The sequence below is a fragment of the Girardinichthys multiradiatus genome, chromosome 15, assembly GCF_021462225.1.
Source record: "Girardinichthys multiradiatus isolate DD_20200921_A chromosome 15, DD_fGirMul_XY1, whole genome shotgun sequence".
NCBI lineage: Eukaryota > Metazoa > Chordata > Actinopteri > Cyprinodontiformes > Goodeidae > Girardinichthys > Girardinichthys multiradiatus.
This window is the reverse complement of record NC_061808.1, coordinates 4,528,457-4,550,898: the sequence shown is the minus strand read 5'-3', so window position 1 is coordinate 4,550,898 and position 22,442 is coordinate 4,528,457. Positions and strand designations below refer to the sequence as shown.

The 22,442-nt window shown below is 39.5% G+C and overlaps 1 protein-coding gene across 2 annotated transcripts in view; it reads left to right on the top strand.

Annotated features, from left to right (window-relative positions):
* The first annotated feature begins 20,022 nt into the window (after positions 1 to 20,022).
* Positions 20,023 to 22,442, top strand: part of LOC124881732 (titin-like) — a 144,177-nt gene continuing 141,757 nt past the window's right edge. Inside the window, exons 1-2 of one of the 2 annotated variants that reach the window (XM_047387484.1) lie at positions 20,023 to 20,121; positions 21,911 to 22,222. In XM_047387484.1, coding sequence (XP_047243440.1) covers positions 20,052 to 20,121; positions 21,911 to 22,222 — 382 coding nt within the window. In that variant the 5' untranslated portion in view covers positions 20,023 to 20,051. Of the gene's footprint in view, positions 20,122 to 21,451; positions 21,521 to 21,910; positions 22,223 to 22,442 lie in introns of those variants that run through there. The other variant, XM_047387485.1, reaches the window with a different exon arrangement.

The window sequence follows — 22,442 nt, the reverse complement described above, 5'->3', positions numbered from 1 at the left end:
TTTAAATATCTGGTTAACTGATCCTGATAAAATCCTGATAAAGCTGAAATATATTTTTTTGTTTTGTTGTTGTTTGCAGTTTCATGGTTCTTGTTCTTTATCAGGAACCAAACACAGCAATCAGCACAAACACCTCACAACAACTGCCAAGCATGGTGGTGGAGTGGTGATGATGTTGGAGCCAGATGACCTGGGCATCATCATCACTGAATCAACCATGACCAAATTATTGTCTAGTCAAATGTTCTGATACAAGAAGCTGAGCCTCCACTGTGCCATCATCAGGACAATTGTTCCCAAACACGAACAACAGAAAGAGAAATAAATGTTTTTTGTCACTCACAAAAGTGACATCCACCTGATAGAGAGCTGTACAGAAACAATCACATCAAGAGAGAGAGAAAGGTTTCACCACAACAGTGTCAGAGACAGATAAAGTCATAGAGAAAACAGCTACTGAGAAAGATTACAGGAAAATGTGCTTCTTCAGCTTTTTCATCTGAGCAACATTTTTTTAATGTCTGCTGTTTTTTCGAGGTTGAATTAAAATGGGGAATTTTTCACATTTTTTTAAACAAAGAATGTAAAAGCTTTCTGAGAATAATCTGATTTCATCACTCTAGCATTTCAAAAAGTGAAAAGTGTGGTAATACTGACTGGAAATTTGATTTGGTTTTGTCAATTAATAAAGTGTCAGGATCTACCATTTTGTTCTTTGTTTTTGTTCACTTTGCCTTTAAATATTTTCTCTGTTCCTTTGATTAGTAGTTTACTTGGTTTAGTTTATATTTGCTTAGATTCTTGTGCTTGTTTACATGTTCTTAGATTTAGTTCTCTCTAGAGTTACTATTTCTGTTTAGCTTATGTTTAATGTTTCTATTGGTTTAATAGTTGTGTTTATTGATTCCTTCTGTTTACTTTGTTCTGTCTTTCCTCTTTGCTAGTAGTTCCTCCTCTTGTCCTTAGATCCCCTTCAGTTATTATTTACTCAGTGTCCATTTCCCTTTTATATTAGTAATTCTCCCCAGCCTTATTTCTAGTATAGTTCTCCGTATTAGTCTCTAGTGTTTAAGTTCCTTCCAACAGGTTATAGTTTATAGTTATTTGTTTCCTCACTAGACTTAGTTCCACTTATTGTTCATGTTTTAGTTTATAGTAATTCTAGGTCTTCGCTTCCCTGCTCTTCCTTATCAGATAATGTTATCCTTTAATTCAAGTCTCCCTTTGGTTTTCTTATAGATTAGTTCCCTCGTGTCCCTGTGTTTCCTAGTTCTTGTCGCCATAGTAACCATTCATTCCTTCAGTCTCCACAGCCAGTTCCCACACCTGCTTCCACTTCTCTTCTGATTAACCTAGCTTCTCCCTCATTGGTCCACTCTCCTTCTCTCCCTGCTTATATACCCGGTTCCTCTAATTATTCTTCGCTGGTTCCTCATTTCCTGTATACCATGTTTGTCACGTCTCTCCCTGAGCTCTTTGGATTATGCTTCTTGTGAATTATTTTCTCTGAATCTCCTACGACCTTGTAAGTGCAGATTTCCGAGCCTTAATAAAAGAAGATCTGTTTTCAATATGCTGAATCCAAACGACTGTTTGCATTTTGGTCCAAAACAACCTCAGAACGTGATATAAAGGGTAAGCAGTTATAGACAATGGATGGATAGATTAAATATACAACAATAAAACCACTTGGAAAAAGACAGTTTTGTTCTGGAATTTTTGCAGAAAAGAGTTTGCTGACATTTGATGATTTTAATTACTTTGGGGTGTTTTGATATACACTACATTGCCAAATGTATTTGTCTGTCTACTTTTACATGTACATGAACTTAGATGACAGCCTATCCTTAATAAGGTCCAGTTAAGGTCCCTGTTTCCAGCAGAAGCTACTTTAACTATTCTGTAAACATCTTCAAAAAGGTTTGGGAGCGTTTATAATTAAATGAGAAAGCCAGAATTGCAGCATCTGCTCGAATTCACCCTAAAGGTGTTCAAGAAGGTTGAGGTCAGGACTCTGTTCAGAAAGGTTAAGTTTCTCCACACCAAACTTTATCCACCTGCAGCCGTTGAAGTGTTTGGAACACCAGAATCCATTGATTTGGAGCCATGACCCAATACTTTTGGCCATATAGTGTATATACAATCCAGAGTGAGTTGTATTAGAGTTCATCCTAGTGCCATGATCTGCCAGTGTTAGGTTTTTGAGTTTGTGTTTTATTTCCTTCTCAGTCTGTGTCAGTCTTGTGTTTTTGGTTACTTTTCTCAGCCAGGTGTTTTCTGTTCATTCAGGTCTAGTGCATCTCTTGTTTAGTTTTTGTTACTTTCTGATTCTGGTGTCTAGTTACATTTCCCTTTAGATCTGTTTTCCCTTGGTTTTGTTATTTAGTCTAGTACTTTGTTTACCTTCTTTTCAATTCCTCATGTCCCTGTTTTCCCTCTGCTCATTATACTAGTTGGTCACACTCCCTCAGTCTCCCTGCAGCCCTGATCCACACCTGTTCCAGATTACTTCTGATCAGCCTGTCTCCCTGTTGTTGGGTCCAGTCATGGATTGCAACATTTAAAGGCCAGTTTGACCTTTTTCGTAATTTTCAAAGTAGATCACAGTAACCTACTTCCAGCACAGCCAGGAACAGAAGGAGAGCGAACTTCCCGTGACGTCACTGATTGAATAAAAACCCCGTGTTCCAACAAACAGACCTCTTCTACGCAGATCACCACTGGAGCTGGAAGGAGAGACAGTGCACTAATATTTCTTGCTGGCAAGTAGACATAACTCTTCAAACTGGATCCAAGAGTGTCAGACGTTACGCAATCATATGCAACAAAGTTAAGTAATGATTTGCTGTTCGAGTATCTGGCATTCATTCATATAAAGGGTGTAATAAGACAAGCGCAACCTGGCTTTTCTTCTGAGGCCTCCAGAAGCAGGCCTAATCGAAATGGATTTCCCCCACGGCCTGGAAAAGAAGGCCGGGACCGTATTGCATGTCTTACTGCGTGCATGTCCAGGTAGCGAGCTCCACCCCGCCGCAGGAGCCGAACATGCCTTTGTCGTAAGGTTCGGCCGGGCCAGCTAAAAGCCCTTCCCCACAGCTACGGAAGTTAGCTGCAAGTTAACCCTTTGTTTACCCAAATGTGGATGTTTTCCTCAACTCCCAGGACAACTTCTCCTCAGCACGGTTCACATAATGGTGCGTTCACACCGAACGCGGATTTTGCGATAGGAGCGGTTGGTTTACATGTTATCTCTATGTAGAGGCGCGTTCAGGAGCGAAGCGGCGCAAGCCGGTGTGAAGGAGACAAAGGACGCGGTGCGGAAGGCGCGCCAAGCGAAGCGGGAGCGATGGACGAGTTGAAAAATCTGAACTTTTTCCTAAATTTGCATCACATCAACCAATCAGGGACTGGATGTGGCTGTGACGTAGGGTGAAGGACCACAGCGGAGAAGAAGCGGTTGTCAGTGAAGATGGAGGACCAGATCATAGTGGCGGTGTGCAGCAAGCCAGAGTTGTATGACTCAACTAATTACTTTTACAGAGACAAGTACAGAAAGGACCTGGCCTGGTTATGTTTAGGCACAAATATCTTATATTTACGAGATGTGGACATTAAAAATTGGCTGTTTTTTTATTGAACTGAGATTTATTTACTCAATGAAGACAGATGGACAGGCGTTCAGCAGCGGGGATACAGCGCCGGTAGTTGGTGTCCCAGAGGCCGATTCGTCTCCCAACGCGGGACAGCAGATCTTCAAACTGGGTCCTGGATAGACGGAAGTACCGCTGAAATCGACCGTCATCCAGATGCAGCTCCTGGAGTAGGTGGTGGTACTCTCCGAACTGTTCCCATCCCTGAAGAACCTGGTGAACCCAGAGACGTCAGCGGCGTTTTTCGGCTCTCCACAGGTAAAACACCGTAATTAGGTCCGTGAAATCCATGTCCGCCATTTTCAGTTGAAACCAGCAAGCAGCAGATAGAAGCTCCTCCTATTTGATGACGCGGCGAAGCGTTGCCGCTTGTTGCCAGTTGGTAACGCGGAGTTCACGCAGAATGTGAAGTGAGCAACAGCACACAAATGATGCGAAATATTTAAATAAATCTCAGCTCAATAAAAAAACAGCTGATTTTTAATGTCCACATCTCCTAAATATAAGATATTTGTGCCTAAACATAACCAGGCCAGGTCCTTTCTGTACTTGTCTCTGTAAAAGTAATTAGTTGAGTCATACAACTCTGGCTTGCTGCACACCGCCACTATGATCTGGTCCTCCATCTTCACTGACAACCGCTTCTTCTCCGCTGTGGTCCTTCACCCTACGTCACAGCCACATCCAGTCCCTGATTGGTTGATGTGATGCAAATTTAGGAAAAAGTTCCGATTTTTCAACTCGTCCATCGCTCCCGCTTCGCTTGGCGCGCCTTCCGCACCGCGTCCTTCGTCTCCTTCACACCGGCTTGCGCCACTTCGCTCCTGAACGCGCCTCTACATAGAGATAACATGTAAACCAACCGCTCCTATCGCAAAATCTGCGTTCGGTGTGAACGCACCATTATGTGAACCGTGCTGAGGAGAAGTTGTCCTGGGAGTTGAGGAAAACATCCACATTTGGGTAAACAAAGGGTTAACTTGCAGCTAACTTCCGTAGCTGTGGGGAAGGGCTTTTAGCTGGCCCGGCCGAACCTTACGACAAAGGCATGTTCGGCTCCTGCGGCGGGGTGGAGCTCGCTACCTGGACATGCACGCAGTAAGACATGCAATACGGTCCCGGCCTTCTTTTCCAGGCCGTGGGGGAAATCCATTTCGATTAGGCCTGCTTCTGGAGGCCTCAGAAGAAAAGCCAGGTTGCGCTTGTCTTATTACACCCTTTATATGAATGAATGCCAGATACTCGAACAGCAAATCATTACTTAACTTTGTTGCATATGATTGCGTAACGTCTGACACTCTTGGATCCAGTTTGAAGAGTTATGTCTACTTGCCAGCAAGAAATATTAGTGCACTGTCTCTCCTTCCAGCTCCAGTGGTGATCTGCGTAGAAGAGGTCTGTTTGTTGGAACAAAACAAACGTCATTAAAAAAACGTTATTTAACCCTAAACTAATTTTCTCTGCCCAAACACTACCTCTTATGGTGCGTTCACACCGAACGCGTATTCTGCGAATATTTCGTTAAATAACGTTTTTTTAATGACGTTTGTTTTGGGTTTTGAGAAACTCAGCTACAGTAAATGGTAGCAGACTATAACTCAGCTAAGGATGTGTTCTGTGTTGCGTTTGTAAAGTTAAGACAAACTTTATTGTTCCTCACTGGTTCCTCCTGTTTACATCCCTGATTGCTGCACTGACCTCTATCTACACTGTTTGCTTCCCTGTTGCTACCTGGCTCTATGTCTGTGTCCCTGTTCTGGCTTACCAATGTAAGTTATTATTAAATAAGCTCTTCAGCTCACCATGCTGCTCCCAAGTGTCCATCTGCATATTGGTCCTACAAGGACTCTGCACTATAAAACACCTAGACGTTCAGCTGGTGGGAAACTCCTCTGCAGGCAGTACGGTGTGTGTGGTCCAGGTCTTCTGCTATAAAGACTCCAACAGCATCTGAAGCTGCTTAAATGCTGCAAGCAGCTGGATTTGGATTTTATCCTATTTTTTGTACCAACTGTTGACATTCAGCTTGCTGTTGTTTCAGGTGAGTAATTAGGTTCAGTGTAGAATGAGCTACCTATCTTATCGCTGTTGAAAAATGCTGGCTCCAAGCTTTGGTTCGGTCCACCTTTCTTTCTCCATCTTCACTGTAGCTGAAAGACAAACCTTAATGTTCCCAAAGCATACCTTAGTAATAGCTGGGAGTCCTCTCTGCTTTGATTTAGTGTTGCTTTAAAAGTTGAATTTTTGCTTTTAAACAAAGAATTCAGCTCTTTCAGGATGTTATCTGTGGAGAATTGAAATGAGAAATTATGGTTTTAGTGTCTTCATAATAAGTGTGTTTAAACATCTGGGTTTATTTTATTTATCTTTACTGTTGGGTAAAAGAAGTGGAAACCAGATATTTACATTTACTGTATAAAAAGATATTATTATTGTTTTATTTATGCCAGGATGATGAGATCATGTTATATGTGTCCATAATTTTGATAGAACTTTGGCTCATTCCTCCTGACAGAACTGGTGTAACTGGGTCAGGTGTGGAGGCCGCCTTGCTTACATGGACCTTTTTAGCTCCACCTACAAGTTTTCTATAGAACGGAGATCTTTGTGATGGACTCCCCAAAACATTGACTTCGTTCTCCGTTAGCCACTTTGTAGCCATTTAAGCAGCATCCATTTGTGTCTCCTGGCTGCTGTCTTGAAATGTTGTCTGAATATTTCCACAAAATGCCCTTTCCTTGTGATGTCATCTATTTTGGGAGGTACAACAGTCCCTCCTGCAGCAAGACACCAACACAACATGATGGTGCCACCACTGTAAATTACAGCTGAAATTATGTTGTTAGGTTCCTCTTTATTTCAACAAGACAGGTCACCAAAGCCTAAGGTCACGAAAGCCAAAGGTCACCAAAGTCAAAGGTCACAAAAGACTCTTTGTTTTTCTGTGAATTTGAAACCTGTAACTTGGCTTTTTCTGTTGCTTTAGAAGTAAAGGCTCTTCCTCTCTGAATGTTAGACTGTCTTTAATGACACTCTGTGACCAGCTTCAGCCTCCATCTTCACAAGGTTCACCTCTGAGACACAGAACCTGTCTGCTTCCTGAATAATACGATGGCTGGACATTCCTATGATGTTCATACTTGCATATGACTGTTTGAATCGATGTATGTGGCACCTACAGGTAACTGGAAATGTTTTCATGTCCTTTATTTGTCATGTCAGTGTGCAACTGAAGTCACATCAATGTGAGACTGAAAGAGGCTGTGAAAAGATGAGCATTAAACTGCTTGTTATCCTTTTGTTTGAACCAAGAGAGTTTTAGTAGATCAGCTGTAGAAAAAAATGGATTTCTGTCGTTTCCTGTTGGACACAAAACAGGTGAAGTGCCTGGAATGCAATATTAATGATGACCACTAGATGGGGTTTGTGTAACATTTCTACAAAACACCAAAAGGTAAACTGGAGATAATTATTTGAAACATTATATCTGAGGTATTATCATGTCCTCAACTAGATTCCTTCTTTTTCTGTTGGTTCTCTTGAAATTTGTACCAAAGATCCTACATTTGTTCTCAGAGACAAATAATTTAGGTTTAGGTTTTACTTTTCAGTTTTACGTTACCAGTGGAGGAATCAGTCAATAAAGCATCATGTGGCCTTGAAGGTCACAGTGACCTCTGCTGTTTAAAAAGTGATATTAATGTTTTTTAAATACTTTTTTATAATTGTTTGTGAACCTGCAGGTTTTAATTGATTGGTCCCAAAGGTGTTACATGTTATCAAGTGTTAGCTTGTATTTTACTATTACTGGTTCTGCTAATATATTTAATTATTTGTATTGTTTTAGCTTAATCCTTTCTCCTCTATTAACAGAGAATGAGGCTCCAGGTTGTTTAGCTGAGCAGAAACAGGTGTGAATGGTCCTCCAGACAGCAGTGAGAGTTGGAACAACTGGATATGATTGGTCAGGAGACGGCAGAACGATGTGAGAGATCAGGAAGTGACATAGGAAATAATGTTTTAGTGGCGGGAGAAATTAAGTGTGGAACAAGGTGGAATCAAATAAAAATAGATTCAAACAGAAAAGAAACTGAAGTAAACAAGTATTTGTAGAAAGTGGAAATCTGAGAGGAATTATAACTAACAATGATTAAATTCAATTCAGTTTTATTTATATAGCGCCAATTCACAACACATGTTGTCTCAAGGCACTTCACAACAGTCAGGTTCATACATTCCAATTAATCCTAACAATTGAACAGTGCAGTCGGAGTTAGCTTTATATTCAAATTGGATAAAAGGTTTTTCTACCTAAGGGAACCAAGCAGATTGCATCCAGTCAGTGACTTGCAGCATTCACTCCTCCTGGATGAGCATGTAGAGACAGTGGACAGTCACTGGCGTTGACCTTGTAGCAATCCCTCATACTGAGCATGCATGTAGCGACAGTGGAGAGGAAAAACTCCCTTTTAACAGGAAGAAACCTCCAGCAGAACCAGAACCAGTCTCAGTGTGAGCGGCCATCTGCCACGACTGACTGGGGGTTTGAGAGAACAGAGCAGAAACACAAAAAGAACACAGAAGCACTGATCCAGGAGTACTTTCTATGGGAAGGAAAAGTAAATGTTAATGGATGTAGCTCCTTTACTCGTTTCACATAGAAAGAAAGAACAGATAAACTCTGAGCCAGTTTTCAAGGTTAGAGTCTGAATAAATTCATCATCTTGTAAAATACAACTTTCTGCCATCAAAGTAGAACCAAACTCAGGTGCTGTTAGTCAGTTTATGGTTCAAGACACTGAGCTGCACACCTGACCACGGTGCACCTGACCTTTTATCTTAAATGTTCAGATCTGAGTTTTTACAGGATTTTCCTGAAAGGAAATTTACTGAATATCATAAGTTTTTATAGCAAATTGTTTCGAACCTTTCAGCAACCTTGTTACTAAACTGTTACTCTGTCAGCTGGACTGGCTTCTCATTACCTTCAGAGTCCAGTTTGAAGATCTTGGTTATGACTTCTAGAGCTCTGCATGGACAAGCCACTCCATGCTTCAGGTCATGTGATCTGGGCTGACTGTACAGATGCAAGACTGGAAGCTGAAGGGGAGCTGAAGAGATTTTGTACCAGACAGAGACCCCCAGAATGTGGACCTGTCTCCATCTGAGCCTGAAATCTGTGGACTCAGTAGTTTCTTTTTATAAGCAGCTAAAACTCATCCTTTCTAACTGGGTTTTTATTAAACATTGTTTTGGAGGTTTCTTTTAGTGGCTTTATCTTGTTTTGAACTACATAGTAAAAACCTGTAATATGTATATTAATACTTAATAAAATACTTAATTTAGTGACAATTTTGCATGAACTTTAAATAAATCATTTGACTCTGCAAAGACTTTATATATTTCTGGTAAATTGAGATTACATTTGAGGTCATAATGTGTGCCGCTGTATATAGTAGTAAAGAATATAATTACCTGCATAGTAAATCTGACTGTGTTCTCAAAGAAACCCAAAATTGATTGTTGGAATTAAAGGAGGGAAAAGTTGTTGAGCGTTCACCTCGAGCTGCCGGGTTAAATGTGGACACTGACTGCTCTCTGATCATCAACATCACCACTTCTCAGAATGCTGGAGGATCTCTTTGGACCTGGTTCAGGAAGAACCTATGATGGCCGTGTGCTTCTGGGTGTTTTTAATGTTTAATTATTTTGTGTTTTGCAGCATGTATTGCCTTTTTTTCACCCAGTATTTTTCCAGTGGGCAGACAGGAAATGGGGGGTAGAGAGAGAGGGAAGACATGCAGCAAATGTCCCTAGGGCCAGGACTTGATTCTGGAACGACCACGTCGAGGACTTAAGCCTCTGTGTTTGGGTCGCGTGCTTAACCCCTACACCACCAGCACCACACCAACCAGTAAATATTTAAACTTGAATGATTTAACACAGCTAGACTCTTTCCTTCTGACCAACAAGCTTTGATGACCCAACTTTACCTGACATCAGGAAGTAGGCTCATCAGAATTCTTCACAGCCTGAGGTAAAGTTTTCTTGTTTAAGTCTTTGAGAAAGTTACTTCTTTATCTTTCAAACAGTTTTCATTTTTCTTCATCTCCCCATTTCTACCAGATGCTGATCCAACAGAGGATGGAGATGTTACATTACAATGTTCTCTGGCCAGATACAGTGGGGTTGGGTCCCTGTCCAGAGAACAGCTTCCTGGATGAGACAGGAACTAAGTTGACTGGTGAAGGTGTTGGATACGGGTTTGGAGGACAGACTGGTTCTGATTCTTATCTCACTGTGAAGCTTCAGAGCAGCAACAACAGAAGGTACACCTGCAGGTTTGTTGAGGAAAGCACAGTGAAGATAGAAGCTCACTACCCATCTGTGTTTGAAGGTAAGACCTCATCTTGTTTCTATAAAATTCAAATAAAATCGTGTGATTACCTCTATATTATTTATGTTTTGAGTCAAACAATATCTGTTTAAATTTTATTATGCATAAATCTTTTGGTAAATTGCATGTTTTCTAAACTTTAAGTGTTTAGCAGCAGTTCCTGTTGATAAAACTATCATCCTTGGAGCAGCAATCAGAGTTTGGCTGCTGCTGGATGTTCTTGCTGCTGTTTTCTTTTAATCAAACTAAGGAAAACCAGAGTTAAAGAAGATCACAGAACCACAACAGGTACTGGATTTCCTTCAGAACCACAACAGGTACTGGATCTTTCAATAGAAACTTAAGTTGTATTTCTTTTTTATGTATCCTGTCGTAGTGTTTCAGGCATACCATATGGAGCAGATGGTTGCCTGATAGTTTGTTAAATAAGTCTGATTTTAATATTATTGTTTTGTTTTTTATTCTGTTTTTTATTTTAAATGAGTCACGTCCTTCTAATTAACTTTTCACATACCTCGAAATACTGCACAAGGAGGAGGAGTAAAATCCATTTTTCAGTCCGATTTATTGATTAGTCCCAGACCATTTAATATTTACAGCTGTTTTTAATATTTAATCCTTAGTTTTCCTTCTCCAAATTTCAACGCACTAAAACCACTTCTGTATGTTGTTTTGTACTGTCCACCAGACCCTAATTCTCAATTTTTAGATCAGTTCTCAGACTTCTTCTCTGATTTAGGGTTAAATGCAAATAAGGTCATCATAGTGGGGGACGTTAACATTCATGTTGACACTGAAAGTGAATATAGCCTTTAATGTCTTAGACTCAATTGGCACAGTGGAGGGTGTAATTTTATTTCACCCCTTCACAAATGGATCCTCTTCTTCATAGTGTTACTTCATCATTGCGTGGTGCGTTACACAATGTAGCCTCCTTAAAAACAGTTTTTTATTCATAAGAGGTCGGCACCTTGGTTTAATTCATAGCTCCGTACTTTAAAGCACAATGTTAGGAAATTGGAGAGAAAATGGCGCTCTACACACCTAGAGGATTCCTACTTAATCTGGAAAAATAGCTTTCTGTTGTATAAAAAGACACTTCACCAAGCCAGAACAGATTATTTCTCATCATTAATAGAAGAGAACAAGAATAATCCTAGGTTTCTCTTTAGTACAGTTGCTAAACTTACACAGAGTCATAGCTCTGTTGAGCCATCCATTCCCGTAGCTCTCAGCAGTCATGACTTTATGGGATTCTTCTTAAATAAAATTAATTCTATTAAAAATAAAATCTTTGACATACTCCCAAAGATGATTACTTCATCCTCAGCAAGTGAGACAACATTGGAAATAACTGCAGAACCTGATTTGTGTTTGGACTGTTTTGATCCTGTGAAGCTTCCTGAGTTATCAGAAATATTAGCTTCATCTAAACCTTCAACTTGTATGTTAGACCCAATCCCAACCAAATTATTTAAGGAAGTGTTCCCTCTGATTACCAGCCCCATTTTAGATATGATTAATCTATCTTTAGTAAATGGTTATGTACCACAGGCTTTTAAGGTAGCTGTAATTAAACCTTTACTTAAGAAACCTTCGCTTGATCCAGATGACTTAATAAATTACATTAATTAATCTACAATTCTTGAGAAAATAGTTGCTAATCAAATGTGTGAACATTTACACAGCAATAACCTGTTTGAAGAGTTTCAGTCAGACTTCAGAGCTCATCATAGCACTGAAACAGCTCTGCTGAAAGTCACTAATGATATTCTTATGGCCTCAGATAATGGACTGTACTGGTTCTGTTAGATCTCAGTGCTGCATTTGATCCAGTCGATCATAAAATTCTCTTAGAAAGGCTGGAATATGTTGTAGGGATCAGGGGAACAGCGCTAGGCTGGTTTAAATCTTATTTGTCTGACAGATTCCAGTTTGTTCATGTAAATGATAAATCATCTTCAAACTCCAGTTTGGTACTTGTGGAGTACCACAGGGTTCAGTGCTTGGGTCAGTTATCTTCACTATATACGTATATGTTTCCAGTTGGTAAAATTAAAAGGCACCATGGGATACATATCCAGTGTTACGCTAATGATACTCAACTTTATTTATCCATAAATCCTGATGAGCCCAACCAGTTAGATAGACTACAAGCATGTCTTGAAGATATAAAAACTTGGACTTTAAATTGTCTGCTTCTAATTTCAGACAAGACAGAAGTTGTCATCTTTGGACCAGAGTCTTTAAAAAAGAAATTGCTTAGTCAATCAAATAATGTGTACATCATTAAATTGACCTCTGGTGACAAAGTAAAAATCTTTGGTGTTATTTTTGACATTTAAATATAACGGCCATATTAAAACAGTTTCTAGGATTTCCTTCTTTCACTTCTGGAATATTGCTGAAATTAGAAATATTCTGTACAGCAGTGAAAAACTAGTCCATGCATTTGTTACTTCAAGGCTGGACTATTGTAATTCTTTACTATCAGGATGTCCACAAAATGCAGTTAAAAGCCTTCAGCTGATTCAAAATGCTGCAGCAACAGTTCTCAATCGCAACAATTCTTCTCTTTTAGAAGCTACACCTGGCCTGGCTCTGAGTTTAGCTTTGGCACCTTCCTTAAGGGAGCCATCGGCCAAGCTGCTGCTGCCAACAAATTAATGCTGACCTTCTACAGATGATCCACTTGGCCTTTCTTTCAGTGTTTAACCCCGTCTCTCCTAGACATAGCTACTGGCTGAGCTTCTACTGTGATTAACTCTATGTTCTCTCTTTCATCCTCTAGACTTGAAAACTGGCTCAGAGTTCATCTGCTTAGCTGTCTTTCTCTCCTAGATGAAGCCTCTGGAGGAGCTACAACCATTAATGTTTTACTTTCCTTTCCATAGAAAGTACTCCTGGATCAGTGCTTCTGTGTTCTTCTTCTGTCTCTGCTCTGTTCTCTCAAACCCCCAGTCAGTCGTGGCAGATGGCCGCTCACCCTGAGCCTGGTTCTGGTTCTGCTGGAAGTTTGTTCCTTTTAAAAGGTTGTTTTTCGCTCCACTGTCATGCATGCTCATTATGAGGGATTGCTGCAAAGTCAATGCAAGCTACTGTTCACTGTTGCTACATGACCATCCAGAAGAAGTGAATCCTGCAAGTCAGTGACTCGATGCAATCTACTGGGTTTTCTTAGTTAGTTAGTTAGAAAAACGTTTTAACCAATTTGAATAATAAACTAAATCTGACTGCATTTAATTGATATTGGATTTTGTGGCACCAGTAAATGATAGTATTTTCATCTAAGCTGCCGGCAGAAGATTGAATCAATTCATCTTTTTACTTCACATTGTTAAATGTAACATAGTATGATTTTTGTAGAGGAGCAATATTTAAACGATTAAAATCAGGTGAATATGGGCCAAACTAAACTGTGTCTTACAATTTACATACGGTTTGAAAAACGACCACATACCTACAAGTGGAAACTCTTTCAAACATTTCAAATTGGAACTGAAACAGTTTGTGGTTTGTGTGCTGCAGGTAAAACAGGATGAAGAAACTGTGACTTCCTCTTCTTTTAGGGCTAAAATAAAGACAGAGGCGGATATCGATCCCAGCGGTCTCTACAGCTACATTACTGAACCACAATAACCAAATATGGAAACTAGACGTCTCATCACAGCCCCGGCTTTTAAAAACCTGTTTACAGGAAGTGGACCGTTGGGTTTGAGTTTCAGCGACACCATCAGCCAGCATTTATTTCTAGCTCATGTTGCATTTTTTCTGTTGAATTTAGGTGATAAGAATCTTTCAGCAGAAATTTGCAGTTAGAGTTATGATACAGCATTTGCTGCACATACTGAACTAAAGGCGTACAACATGAATATTTAGTGAGTGGTGCATTAAAACAGAACTGGACATATTTAAAGGTAATGTACACTTTGGTACTATAAATGCATCATCATTCTGTAAAACAGAACTTTCAGCCATCAAAGTAGAACCAAACTCAGGTGCTGTTAGTCAGTTTATGGTCTAAAGCACTGAGCTGCACACCTGAACAAACTTTATCTGAAGTTTTGTCTTCTGTTCTGCACATATTCAGATCTGAGCTTTTTCTAGATTTATCTGAATGGATTTTCACTGAATATTTGGATTTTTTACAGTCAATTATTCAGAACCTTTCAGCAAAGCTTGTTACTAAACTGTTACTCTGTCCGCTGCACTGGCTTCTCATTACCTTCAGAGTCCAGTTTAAAGATCTTGGTTATGACTTCTAGAGCTCTGCATGGACAAGCCACTCCATGCTTCAGGTCATGTGATCTGGGCTGACTGTACAGATGCAAGGCTGAAAACTGAAGGGGAGCTGAACAGTGTTTTTAACACACAGAGACCCTCAGACTGTGGACCTGTCTTATTCTGAGCTGGAGATCTGTGGACTCAGTAGTTTAGTTTTTAGCTACTTCTATAATATGCCAGTGGTAGAGCCATATAATAATCTTTTTGAATCAGTTTTTAATTAAAATATTATTTTGGAGGTTTAAGTGATTTTATCTTGTTGTGAACTACTTTGTTAAACCTGTAATTATCTAAATATTGAAACTAATTAAAATAATTTAATTACAATGTTGCATGAAAATAACTGCAGCCAAACCTGCAACCTCCTTCTGTTACCAAAGCTGTGTAACATGGTGGCTTTTAAAGTATGTTTAAAGAAGTGAAGTTATCACTGCAGTCTGTACCATCACAGACACACCAACAGCAACAAAGTTTATTCTAAAATTCAACCAGATTTTAAAAAGTGAAGATAAACAAAATGTCAATAAAGAGGCTTTTCAGAACATGTTTGGCTCAGAAAGTTTCTGATAGTATCAAGTTTATTTAGCTGCCCTCTAGTGGTGATACTTTAATATGTCCTCTTTACTTTCTTTTTATCAAATCATGACATATCTGTGTTAAATAAGTAAACATTTAAAAGCTTCTGTTATTCTGTTCTAAGAGTAATGCTTAATTCCTCCTGTTCCACTTTGAATAAATGAATGAATGAATAAATGAAATAATGATTATGTTGGAAAAATGTATATAAGTTATCATTGTTTAGTTGAAATCATGTTTATGTCTGAAGTTCTACTATAGTTAAGATGATTTCTAATTCCTATGATGCTTTTTTAGTGTGAAAAAGTGTTTGTGGAAGGTTAAGGAATGCGGTCTGGAGTGGATCACTCCCTGGACATGACAAGCTTATACCATATATGGGAATGTCTACACTTTTAGGTTGAAATCTATGTAAGAATTGACTGAACCAATTCCTGCTTTTTGCTTGTAGGAATGTGAGTTGTAAATAAAAGGCTGGTGCAAGGATTTTTCCTTTGTGAGAAGGAAGTCGCTTTCCTGGCAGAGGACTGTCTCACCCTTGCAAGTCAAATTTACTTGGTTCACTTGTGTCTTATTTTACACTTGTCTGTGTTTATCAGCTTTCTAACTTTAACAGTTTATTAAGCTATCTGTGATTTCCTGAGGTTTTGAACGCACCATCTGAAAGGCATTCAGCTGTGTGATTGTTATCATTTAGGAAGAGGAGGACTCTAAAGATATGGTCAGAAGGAAAATGTCCGACATTACTTTTGGATAATTTCACATTTTTTACATAATCTGAATCATTGCCCTAATCAGAAATGAAAGGAGCTCCTGAAGTGTGAAAATATAAAACTATCATAATGGTAAAGAGTTTAAGCCAGCAGGATAGCAGGTGAGTCATTGTTCCTTCTGGCAGGTTGGGTCAAGTTGATTTAGAGGTTTTTCACCAGGGATTACAATTACAAAGACCACAGAAAAATCCTATCTTAGTGAGGACTGGTGCACACAGCTCCTCCTCACTGGTACTCAGCACTGGGGCTGCATGCTGAGTCCCCTTCTATTTGCCATCTGTACTCATGACTGCACCCTCTACTATCCCACCTACACCCTCACCAAATTTGCAGATGACACCACCCTGGTGGGTCTTATAACTAGTGGTGATGAGTCCGCATACAGGGATGAGGTGCAGAATGCCATCACTGTGTAGTATGCTGGCTCCACCACAGCTCACAAGAAGAGGCTGCAGAGGGTAATCAGGACTGCCAAGAAAAAAGGTGGTTGTCCTCTCCCCTTCTTTGACAAAATCTCCCGCTCCCGTTGTCTCTCCAGGGCAAAGAAGATCCTAAAAGATAATCTCCATCCTGGTCACCACCTGTTCAGCCTGCTGCCCTCCGGTAGAAGGTACAGATGCGTTGAAATTCACCAACAGACTCAAAAACAGCTTCTTTCCATGGGCAATCAGATCTCTGAATTCTGGCTAAATATTTTATGTATAATATTGTATCTTTTAATAACTCTTATTTATTGGTTAGTTGTTTTTAACTTGGTTATGTTTTTAGGATTGAGTTGTCCCTTGTGTATATATTTATGTTTAATAAAAACCCAAATTTATTTATTGTTTTAAACACACTGTCAGTTAAGACACATTTTAATTTCATTGTTCAGGCTCATGCAATGAGAAATAAATTAATCCTCTAAAGAAGAACATTTTCATCTCTGAACATGTCAATTAAGCACCAAGCTCAGTCACAACCAAAGATTTGCCCAACCAAGTCAGGTCAGCCTGCACCAACTAAAACATTCATATGAACTGATACTCACCAAAACGCACTGAGCTATTTGGTTGATGTTCTAACTAACCCACCTGTTATAGCCTACCCTAGATTTGAGGACCCGTTCATTTTGCACATTGATGCTTCAGAGGACGGACTTGGAGCGGTTCTCTACCAGAGACAGGAGGGCAAACTTAGAGTCATTGAGTATGGCTCACGGACACCAGCAGAGAAAAACTATAAACTACATTCAGGTAAACTTGAGTTTTTAGTGCTTAAGTGGGCTGTTACAGAGCGCTTCAGAGACTATTTGTTTTATGCTCCGTCTGTGACCGTCTATAGTGACAACAACCCTGTGACTTATGTTTTAAGTACAGCCAAACTAAACGCTACGGGACATAGATGGGTCTCTGAGTTAGATGACTTTAACATAACACTGAAATATCGACCTGGAAAAAGTAAAACTGATGCCGACTTTTTGTCCCTAACACCTGCCAGTATGGAAACATATATGGACAAATGCAGTGAGCAGTGATCCCCTGAAGTTTTTACTGCAATACTAAACACTGTTGAGACACAAAAGACTCAAGCTGTGGACTGGATCTCTGCTATAACATGCAGTCCACATGTGCATGAGATAACTGCTGATGACTATCCAACCATTAAAGTCACCAGACAAGAGCTGTTAGAAGCTCAGCTGCACGACCCGGAAATAACTCGTCATTAGTCTAAAGAAAACAGGAAACAAGGTAGACGACAGATCAACAAACAAAAACTCTGTTAGGCTAAAACAACTTTTACATGAGTGGAAAAGACTTTATGTATCTGACGAAGAACCTTTAATGCGCAAAACAGCAACGCATGACCAAATTATGCTCCCAGACCAATACAAAGAACTAGTGTACAAATACCTTCACTGTGAGATGGGTCACTTAGAGGTAGATGGTGTCATGAACTTGGCTAGGAACAGGTTTTACTGGCCTTGTAGGCAGAAGGATATTGAGTTTTTTATTACTCAGGTGTGTAAGTACAACGTCCAGAAAAAGCCTGGACTTCAAAGTAGAGCCCCTATGTGCCATGTACCTGCTACAGCACCGCTTCAAATGGTTTCAATAGACTATCTTCACCTCAAACAAAGCAGGGGAGGGTATGAGTACATTTTAGTGATAATTGACAACTTCACTAAGTTTGTCCAGGCGTACCCCACTCGCAACAAATCTGGCAAAACTGCAGCAGAAAAGATTTTCAATGACTTTGCTTTAAAGTTTGGATTTCCTGGTAAAATACATCACGATCAGGGCAGAGAATCTGAGAACCATTTATTTAAACAGTTGCAAAAATACACTGGTGTTGAAAACTCAAAAACTACGCCCCACCACCCCCAGGGGAACCCAGCCGAAAGGTTTAATCGCACCTTACTTTCAATGCTGCGGACCCTGGATGAGGAAAAGAAAGGGAATTGGAGTGACTATGTGAACAAAGTTGTTCATGCTTACAACTGTACAACTAGTGACTCAACAGGATATTCACCCTTTTACTTACTTCTTGGTTGACACCCACGTCTTCTAATAGACTTAATATTTGGACTAACTGAGACAGAACAATGTAAATCACATGAGGACTCTGTAAAAAAACGGCAACAACAAATGAAAGAAGCAGACGACGCTGCATCCAAAAACATCAAAAAGACTAGACTTATTATGATAAAAAAAGACAACGTGCAGCACTTTCACCTGGAGATAGGGTTCTTGTAAGGAACATGTCAGAGCGGGGAGGACCAGGAAAGTTGCGTTCATATTGGGAGAATCAGGTTCATGTTGTAGTCTCTCAGAAAGGAGACAATAGCTCTGTTTATGAGGTCAAACCTGAGCGTGGCACAGGACAAGGCAAGATTCTTCATCGCAACATGATAATGCCCTGTAATGTTCTGCCACTTCCCCACAGTACCAGAACTGAACTAGACAGCAGGAAGCCAAAACACAGATCGAAGGACATACATCCGAGCTACAGATTCGAGGACACAGAGACCTCGGATGAGGAGGAATGTTATTGGACTCCAGATGTAAGGTGCCATCTAAACATTAACAGTTGAGGTTTCGGTCCGGTTTTCCTTTCGTTTTCTTATCAATCATTCTTTTCTCTTTATTGGTTTATTTTTAATTTTTTTGATTGCCTCTGTTGTTTGATTTTCTGTATTGTAATGTTTTTCCTTATGTACAGCACCTTGAGTGTTGCTGAAAGGCGCTATATAAATAAACTTAAACTCTAAATTCTTCTGTCTCCTGAGTGTGTTCTGCATGTGGGTCAAAGCAGCAGCTAAAACGATGACAATATTGAGGTTTGAAAATTTGTTTGGTTTCTTTACACAAATTAACTTTGTGGACCTTTAAAAAAAAATACACATTCAGTTTTTTTCAATTTTTATTTGGTTTATTTTTGTTTGAAAGTGATTAAAAAAGTTGTTCTTATCTTCTAGACACAAAAGAAAATAAAGGAAATACAGAATTTTCAATACATACTCTATAAGCACTAGGGATTATCTCTCTTTCTTGATTAAAATTATATTTCATCTTTTTTTTCTCATCTTGTTGGAGGCGATGGGTTTGAACGTTTTATTAGTTTGAAAAGGAGTTAGTTTGAGACCTGCTGCAGCTCCTCATGTCCCAGGCAGCAGTTTTCCTGGAGATCAAGGTTTAAAGGTCAAATAGCAGCTAAACGTCTTCATTGCAGAACCAGTCATCTCCAACAAGTAGGACACTGACTGTTGAATGATCTCCAGCTGGTTCCTACATTTGAAGCATCAAAGCAGATGCTACAGGCCTGCTTTGAATGCACAGACTGGACTGTTTTTGAAACCTCAGCCACTGACTTAAACCAACTAACTGATGTGGTGACATCATACATCAGTCTCTGTGAGGACATGTGTGTGCAGACCAAGACCTTCTGCACCTTTGGGAACAACAAGCCATGGTTTACTCCACATCTCAGGAACCTGCGCAGGGATAAAGAAGAAGCTCACAGCAGTGGAGATTGGAGTTAGTTTGAGACCTGCTGCAGCTCCTCATGTCCCAGGCAGCAGTTTTCCTGGAGATCAAGGTTTAAAGGTCAAATAGCAGCTAAACTTCTTCATTGCAGAACCAGTCATCTCCACCAAGTAGGACACTGACTGTTGAATGATCTCCAGCTGGTTCCTACATTTAAAACATCTCAATTTACTGCCCATTTTTTAATGTGTGAAGATAAAAACATGTTACATATCTGCCATAATGTGTTGGAGAGAAGATGCTGTTGATTTTGATGTGCAATCCACCATCATGTTAAACATGTTTTCTTCTTCTCTGCACGTTCTCATCCACAGGTTTCACAGACTGGTCTCCTCTGAGTTTCATCATGTTGACTCTGAGGATCACAGGACTGATCCTGATGGTTGGAATCACTGTTGGTATCATCAGAACCAGAGGTGAGGAAACTGAACTACAATGGAGCAGATTGACAGAACTGTGATGTTAATCTCTTCATCTTCCTTTCCATCCCAGGAAGCAAAACATGAAGTAACATGAAATAATCATCAATTAAATGAATTAACCTTTTCAATATTAGATAATTGACTGTATAGTTAAACCAAGCCTTCGGACTCTAATGTTTGATTCAAAGGTTCATGATGCTGTTGATAACGACACAGTGAACTATGAAAATGATGAAGAACGTTCTGCTGCTGCCACACTCAGCTGACCTTCATCACATCAAATACAAATGAGCCCATTTATGTTCGGTTCTGATGATAATTTATGATGAAGGAAAACCCAAAATCTCTGGATTTGTTCACAGACTAAAATCCCTCTGGAAGCAGACACACAGATCCTAAATCAGACAACAGAAACTCGTCACACAGCACTGAGTTAATGTGTCGTTGTCTCTATCTCACCATAGAGATGCTGAACAGCCAAACAGAGGCAGATAAATCTAATATCACAATTAAATGCAGACCTGTTCCCAATGAAACTTCAAAATCATCCTTTGAGCAATCAAAGACACATCAAATGGACACATTCATGCAGCAAACTGTCTATGGCATTTATTCCTTAAACCAAATAAAAGATTTTATTACTCTAATAATATTAATAATTTCCTCTGATAAAATCCAACCATTCAAGTCCATGCATCTGAGTAGGAAGAACAGTGAATAAAGAACATAATCATTAAAGTTCAGTTTGATTCACTCTGATTTATTCTGATGCATTCTGGTCCAAACCAGACAGCTAGCATCTCTTCTTCTACTGATGTGTCTGGTTGTAGCATGAGGTCACTAATAAATGTCAACACAAGAGGGGGGAGTTGGGTTCTCATAGGCCAGCTCACAGGTAGTGCATTCTGGGATCTGTAGTATAGGTGGTGAATAGGCTGTTTACTAGTGGGCCAGCTCTAGTAGACCTTTAGAACCAACTGATGGGCTAAATCTGACCCGCGGGTCTGAGTCTGACACCTGTGCTGTCATTTGTCCACTTTGACCTGTTTGGATTCTGTTCTGACTTGGTTTAACTGCTCTGTCTGCAGAGTCTCAGAGCTGCTGGGTGTTGGTGGACTGACTGCAGCTCATACATCACAGTTCCTCTTTGACTGTTCATGCTCAGGAAATGACAACAGCTTCTACAAAAATCTGATAAACTATAAAAAAAATAGAAAAAATAAGCGGCGAGTGTTGGTGTGAAGATCTTTCTTTAATTCAGTCACAAAGAGGAAATAACTTCAGTATTTTCAAATCTGCAGCAGAGAAAAGTCTCTCAGTGTTCAGCAGCTAACAGAAGGACAAGAGATGTTGGGTCTGGTTCTGGTTCTGATCGTTGTGCTTCAGTTTGAAGGTAAAGATCTGTTTTCTTTCAAAGGAACCTGAGAGAAATTATGGGATCCTTTGGTTTACTATGATATTTTATGGAGATATGAGAACATTTAGTTTTTACAGGAGTAAATCTGTGTAGCATGAATTATTCAATCAGGTTTTGACCAAATATATAAAAACATTTTCAGAAAATTTGGATTCATATTTTTTTTCTTTTGTCTCAAACTTCTAACCTCATAGGGATTAAAATAGTTTTATTAAATATATTGCAAATAAAGACATTACCGTTATAACAATAAATCAAACATGATATAAAATAAATAAATGAGAACATATTTAATTTTACCTTCATGATTGTGTTTGTGAAGGATGAAGTGTGTAAAACTATATTGTGTCTTTGTCTCTGCTTCAGGGACCAGTGGAGGAGAACTTCATCTCTATCACAGAGCTGGAGATGATGTTGTTCTACCTTGTAGAAGTCCTTTATCTTCTTACTTATGCCCCATTGTTAACTGGGTTTACTTCAGAGATCCAAGCACAAACCTTTCATTTGATGTTGAGGATGGAAAAGTTGTTGAGAGTTCACCTCGAGCTGCCAGGTTAAATGTGGACAGTAACTGCTCTCTGATCATCAACAACATCACTGCTGAGGATGCTGGACGTTACTTCTGTGGATATTCAGGAATCCTCTATGATGACAGTCTGCTTCTGGATGTTTTGACCAGTGAGTATGTAGACTTGAAAGATTTGACACAGTCAGACTTTTTCCTTCTGACTAACATTGTGAAATACTTGTGTTGGACAGATGTTTCTGACATCAACAGTTATGATGAATATCTGATGAATATTTGATGCAGTCAGAAGTTAAAATGTTGTTCTGTCAGAGTGAGAAACAATCATTTATTCAGCACTGTGTGATGGTGTTGGGTCATCCATTTTGTGTC